Here is a 6871-nt window from a genome sequence, read left to right as displayed (position 1 = left end):
AATGGTTAGATTAGATATTTCTGTTCTGTATGGCATAATAAATGATGAGTATCTCTAATAATGACCCAAGTCATTTGATCTAAAAGCAATGACCTTGAAGCAAGGTCATTGGTAGTGATTAGTCAGCAGAATTACAAAAGGGTAACAAAAGGTTATTGCCGAAAATCACTAACTGTTTCAACACTAGATAAAAGAAAGACAGTGCTTTTGATATACTATAAATTGATCATTATTCTATTAAGTCAAGTTTATTAATAAACAACATTTGAAATTGAATGGACAATTTGTTATTTTTCAAGCATTGTTATTTTTTCAGATACGAAAGATTCTCAAGGATCTGAATCTAAGAAGCCTTTATTAGATACTGATATAAACTTGGAAAATGTCAAAGAAGAAGCTACTGTTAAATCTGAAACAACAGAAAATTGTAAAAAAGATCAAATTAAGTCTGAAGATATAAAGAATGAAAATAAATCAACTATTATAGGTAAATCACCACCACTTTATCTTAAATTAATTAATGACTAATATTAAATTACAATTTATAACAGGCACATTCCTGTAGCGCAAACCATCTTTACTTTTGTAACTAATATAACAATTAACTAGAGGGACGGCAACTTGTTACTGTTTGGGGTAGCTCCATTAGTGAGTTATGCACATTTAAGATTCATGAAATAATGGAGTTCTGCACATGTTGGATTCATGGAATAACCAGATGTTGAATAAAACAAGTTGGAACCAGAGTTCAGTCTGCGTTTCACGTGTACAAGGAAAATAGTAGGTACAGACAGAATTCAAAATTGCGTAGAAGGAAATAGATAGGAAAATCTTGTGCCTTTTGATTGAGGGCAGAAATAGTATATCAAATAAATATCAAATAATCAATGCTCTTTATTTCAGTACCTGTTCAACCTAAAGTTGATAGAAGTCGATCTTGTCCATATCTTGATACCATTAACAGGTTTGTTCAGATTGTCTCTTTCAGTTTATTTTATTTTGGCTGTGACTTTTGTTGCGACATGAAAATGATTTGAGACCATTGAAACCATAGGATGATAGAATATGTAAAAAATTATAAAATCACATTTAATAGGTTTTTCTGGTAGTAATTTGAAATAATAAATTTCTTTACTACCTTATCATGAATTATGTTACTAAATAAAAAGAGTGATAAACACAGTTATTGTGTCAATCAATCTTTATTCTGTACATTTATGATTCTTCGATTCTCAGACCATATGTAAGAATAATTCTGAAGCTACGTTGTCTTAGGTTATAATCTGATGTTAATTTGATTTTCTATTTTAGATCTGTTTTAGACTTTGATTTTGAGAAGCTATGTTCTGTTTCTCTGTCACATATTAATGTTTATGCTTGTTTAGTTTGTGGTAAATATTTTCAAGGTAGGTTCACTGTCTCTCAGACCTGATTAACTAGTGAGTTCTGATTTTTATTCAGCAGATTGCAGTAAATACATCTCTAAACTATTTGGTTTTAAACTGTCTCAGTGATTTGTTACCTTAAGTGTACCAATCTAGTATATTTTCCTTTCTTGACAGGTCGTGGTAACAATACCCATGCCTATACCCACAGTGTATTTGAGGGACATCATGTTTTCCTGAATTTAGCTACACATAAATTTTATTGTATTCCTGACAACTACCAAATTATAGACTCTTCATTAGAAGATATTATAGTAAGTGAATTAGAATTGTGAATTTACTGTGATATTTTTAAAGCTTATTACCGAGATTGGTAATGATGTAATCTTAAGATGATCACAGCCAGAAATTCTGGAAAGGCTGTGGCTATTCTTTGAATTAAATGAAATAAGCAGAAAAATCTATAGCTCAGATTTCAAGTGTCTTTTGGTGTCAATAAAGTGACTGTACTAGATATTTTTTTCCTGAAAACCTGTTTGTGTTTGATCTTGTGAAAGAAAGTTTCCATCATAATATGTCATTGTTATATTTATGTTTCATGTGTTTCTTGCTTCAAAAATATTTCTTGTTCCTGAATTTATATAATGTAGTAAAATATAAGGTTTGTATTGTTCTATTTTAGTATGTTTTGAATCCTACTTTTAATACTAAAGATATTAAACGATTAGATATAACAGCTAAAATGTCTCGAGCTTATGATAACACTACCTATCTGCCAGGTAATTGATGATTTAGATATTTTATACTTTGAATGAAACTAAGTTAGTCAAGATATGTGGTATCATATTATCAAAATCTTTATATAACTTTACATGGGATCCTTGTTAAGATCCAGACCAATGCTTCAGGTCTTTAATGGTGATGTGACTTGTCAAAGAACCTTTGAAACTTCAAAGGCTAAGCAAAATTGGCAACAACTTGCTGAAAGCAGCAAAAACTTTGTTGTAGAAATGAATTGTTTTCCTTGTAATCTGTTGGTGTATTATTCATCACAGCATTGATCTATTTAGACAATGTATTTGAAGATTGATAATTGTAGGATAGATTAAAAAATATAAGAGACGAAAAATGAGGTTAGTCATATGTGTAAACCACAAATTTTGCAACATTTTGAAATATATATTTTTTTTTGGGCAGGTATTGTTGGTTTGAATAATATCAAGGCTAATGATTACTGTAATGTCATACTACAGGTGAGAATTTCTTCATTTATAATATTACAAATCATCTGCTTAGATTTGAACTTGGAAAATTGTACACAATGAGCGGCACCTAATTGGGTTTCAAGATCATTCATGGTCAGAGCTCAAGATTGTTGATTTTGTATTGTTTTTGCACCTAAGCAGAGCCTCACTGAGATTTTATTAACCCCAAAAACTTTCTGGACTCTTTAATTTTTGTTTATTACCTGTGTTTCCCTTACAGTCTTTATCTCATGTATCACCATTACGCAACTTCTTTCTACAAGAAGAGAATTATAAAAAGATTAAACGACCTCCAGGAGATCAAATGGTTCTGTTAGTCCAGAGATTTGGAGAATTAATCAGAAAACTATGGAATCCCAGGAACTTCAAAGCTCATGTCAGTCCACATGAAATGTTACAAGCTGTCGTTTTGTGTAGCAGGAAAAAATTTCAAATTACACATCAAGGTAAAATGTCTAAATACCTTTTTTCTTAGGAAAAGAAATACATGTAATGGATGAATGAGTCAAAGAAATAGTAATTGAGTGTATTATCACTTAAAGTATTTTTCTTTGATGTTAAAAATCATCAAATATCATCTGAATTTATCTGATTTGATTTTTTAGGTACTCTCTAAAATACAATCATGAAATCAGTTAAAATTGGATTTATTTTACTCAATGTTTTTATATTTGTTCACACTTTTTCTGTATTTTCCAGGTGACCCGATTGAAATGTTGTCATGGTTTCTAAATTCTCTACATACTGCTATGAATGGAACTAAAAAACTGAACAGTTCTATAATCAATAAAACATTTCGAGGGAAGATGAAAGTTTATTCTAGAAAAGTTCCTGCAATTGATTTGAAGGAAGAAGAAAAAGCTGCTTTGCTTCTTACACCAGAATATCAGGGTAATATTACCAGATCATATTTCTTAGAAATTCTGTGTAACTTATTTGAGACCTTATCTAAATCCATCTGCCTTTCTTTTCACCTGTTTTATTAACTCTATGGTTTGTTACGTGACATCTCTAAATTCTGTCATCCTTTGATATACATGTAACAGGTTTTTAATGGTCATTGCTTGTACATTATATCTGAAAGACTTCACTGTGGTCATCATGAACATATCAGCTCCTCTACCAAATCTTTATCACATAGATAATGTTAACAGTTCTTGTACATACTGTAAGAAGTTTATGTCTCAATGACCCTAACATAAGCCTAATAAACTACAAACTGGTAATATTAATTATCTTTTCCTTTTTCCAGAGACGGTAGATGAGATACCATGGTTATATTTAACATGTGATATCCCATCACCCCCTCTATATCCTGATGAACTACGTGAGAATATTATACCCCAGGTTCCCTTCGCTACTGTTCTAGCTAAATTTAACGGCCAACAAGAGAAAGAATATAAAACACATAAAGACAGTACAATGAAGAGATTTGAGTTGACTCGTCTGCCACCATTTATTATTATATATTTCAAGGTTAGTAGTAGTTAGAGATGACTAGAAAAAGAATATTGATATATGTTTATTAAATGAAATTTTAAATTTTGTTTTTTTGTCCTATTTCAGAGATTTACCAAGAATTATTTTGTTTTTGAAAAGAATCCTACCATTGTCAACTTTCCTATCAAGTAAGTATCTTCATTAGAATAGTCATTAGTTTACTTTGCAGTGAAAGAATAAAACAAATGGTTATACACAGATATTTTGGATCTTGAAAGACTAAAGTTTAAACATTTCCTAATCTTAATGATCCACTCAGAATGTATTGTTCATTTTTGATGCATTATGTGAAGCAAAACAAATATGAAGTACTCAAAAGATTCTTCCATTGTTTTCTGCAACTTATATATTGGTACTATTATTGGTAGTTAACCGGAAGATAATTTTTCATGCAAATTGATTATTTTTTTTTTTTTTAGGAATATAGATTTTGGTGACCTACTCTCACCAGAAGTAAGAGCCCAACATAAGAATACTGTGTATGATTTAATGGCTAATGTAATACATGATGGGGAGCCAGGACCAGGGAAAGGTACCTATAGATGTCATATTTTACACAAGGTCAGTATATTTTATCTTTTAGTTTTTATACGCCCACATGGAAATGTGGACGTATATTGCCGTCGCTCCTGGTGTGATCATGTATATTGATGAGATCTTGGTCAAGTTCGAATTTTACGATCTTTCGACGAACGGATTTTTAGTTATTGCCCTTGACTTATGAAAAATGCGTCAAAATTTGTTTGTTACACATTAGAGACTACAGTTTTCAATTGATTTTAATGTAACATGGTTTAAAATTTGGTGGAATTTCTCAGCATAAATAACTGGCAGTAAATATATATATCATTGAATTCAAACTATTAAAATTTCTTTAATATGACAAAATTCATACTTTAGTCACTTAAGACTGTTTTATCATTTTTTCTGACAGCTGCCAGTGGGAGTATGTTACCTTGCCTTGCATGCTATCTTTTTATCTGTATTGGGGACACTAATAGCATCAACTATGCGTTTTATGACGTCACTATCACATTGGTCCTTAGATATCAATAGCAATAGTGAAGTCACAAGGCTTGCTTTAGTGGAATTGCAAGAGCCATTGTACAAATTTATGATATCAGTGTCCGTGATACACATAAAAAGGTTAGAAAACCTCTTTGCAATCCTTTTAATGCATTACAAATTTAATCATAGCCATGCCAATAAGACTGAGGTCTGTCTAAATTTATGGATTATTTCCTCTGAAAATTAACCTTTTAGATAAAATTTCTCAATTCTTCAATGAATTAAGATGAATGGAGTTTTACATCTTACTTTTCTGCTCCATTTGGGATAATGAAGACGGGCAACGCCTGCTCTTTTTCAATTTCCAACTGTTGAGGGATCTTGCATGCACAGCCCGTAGAACACAGGGCCTCGGTTTATTGTTCCACTAGACTAGATGCTTTTTTCAGGAGCAGTATAAAAGTTATTATAATTTGATTATGTTATAGGGTACTGGTAAATGGTATGAAATGCAAGATTTACATGTTGCTGATATTTTACCTCAGATGATTACATTATCTGAAAGTTACATACAGGTATAATCACTTAAAGATGGGTTTCCTTATTTTTTTAGTGTCAAATTAAGCAAACTATTTGATTAATTGGTGTTTTCAATGAATTATCATGTATTCTTAATCATATCATTATGTTCTTACTGCATGTAATTAAGAGTTTTAACCAATCATAAATGTCCATGTACGTACAGTCTGGATAAACAAAAAAAGACTTTTTGACCTTTTTTGATTGTTCACTCATTGGAATTCTGCTGGTAATTCTCTTCTAATTTAGCTCATTATAAATTAATTATGGAAAAGTAAGACAAACTGGTATTTTTCCAGGTCATTAGAACACCTTTAATTTCTATTCATACAATCATTTGCATTTTCATTTTCCTGAATGAAAATAAGGGAACCCATCTTTAAAAGGGAATTTTTTGTTGGTGGAAATTTTTTTTTTGCTCAAATTGTGAAAAATATAAACCAAAATCTATAGACATGTATCCCATAAAGTATCTGAAACTACAAAAATCCAGCCGTTAATTTTTTGACACCAAAACTTTACATAAAAACTTTTAATGTTCGTTATGATTTGTGCAAGTTTGAATACTAATGTACGGATTTGAGTAAAATAAACGCCTAGTTGCCAGATGGATCAAGTAGATACTTAGATATAAATGGCATACTTTAGAAATATTTTCAGGTATAATTTACGAGGTAAATTATGATGTAAATGTTTTACAAAAAAAGCGGATGGCCCCTTTAATATTAGTCAAAACATTCCTTTTACTGCTGTTCTTGTACCCAATGGTCTGTTGCAGATATTAAAAATAGTCTTTACAATGAAATTGCAATTTTGTGTCAATAGTATGAAGATGATTAGTAATTGAATTGTAAAAAGATCATATAATGATGTCAGATTGTGTGATGTGTTGGATAGTAAGAGTCTCTAACTTTATTTCAGATATTTGAGCTACGTAAAGATATTCCCAATCCTACGTATAAAAAACCTCTACAACCAGATGATATGGATATTGTTAATGAAGATGACAGCTAGATGTGTAACATCTAAATAGATTGTTTTAGCTGTTGGATTAACTATTTCTTTATGTACAATGCTGAAAAATTTGAAAGTAGGGGGCAGAAGCCTGGCCAGTCTCTATTCTGGGGAGGGTGT

At 30.8% G+C, this 6871-nt stretch overlaps 1 protein-coding gene across 1 annotated transcript; it reads left to right on the top strand.

Annotated features, from left to right (window-relative positions):
- Positions 1–887: 887 nt before the first annotated feature.
- LOTGIDRAFT_141851 (hypothetical protein) lies at positions 888–5739 on the top strand (the record flags this gene model as incomplete). Its single annotated transcript, XM_009051447.1, has 11 exons — positions 888–964; positions 1312–1406; positions 1563–1699; positions 2068–2164; positions 2583–2638; positions 2871–3096; positions 3350–3541; positions 3903–4126; positions 4217–4278; positions 4570–4711; positions 5647–5739. 11 exons carry the CDS (start codon positions 888–890, stop codon positions 5737–5739), a joined length of 1401 nt encoding a protein of 466 aa, XP_009049695.1.
- Between the last annotated feature and the right edge of the window lie 1132 nt (positions 5740–6871).

The sequence above is a fragment of the Lottia gigantea genome, assembly GCF_000327385.1.
Source record: "Lottia gigantea unplaced genomic scaffold LOTGIsca_168, whole genome shotgun sequence".
Taxonomy (NCBI): Eukaryota; Metazoa; Mollusca; class Gastropoda; family Lottiidae; genus Lottia; species Lottia gigantea.
This window is presented reverse-complemented; position numbering and strand designations above follow the sequence as displayed.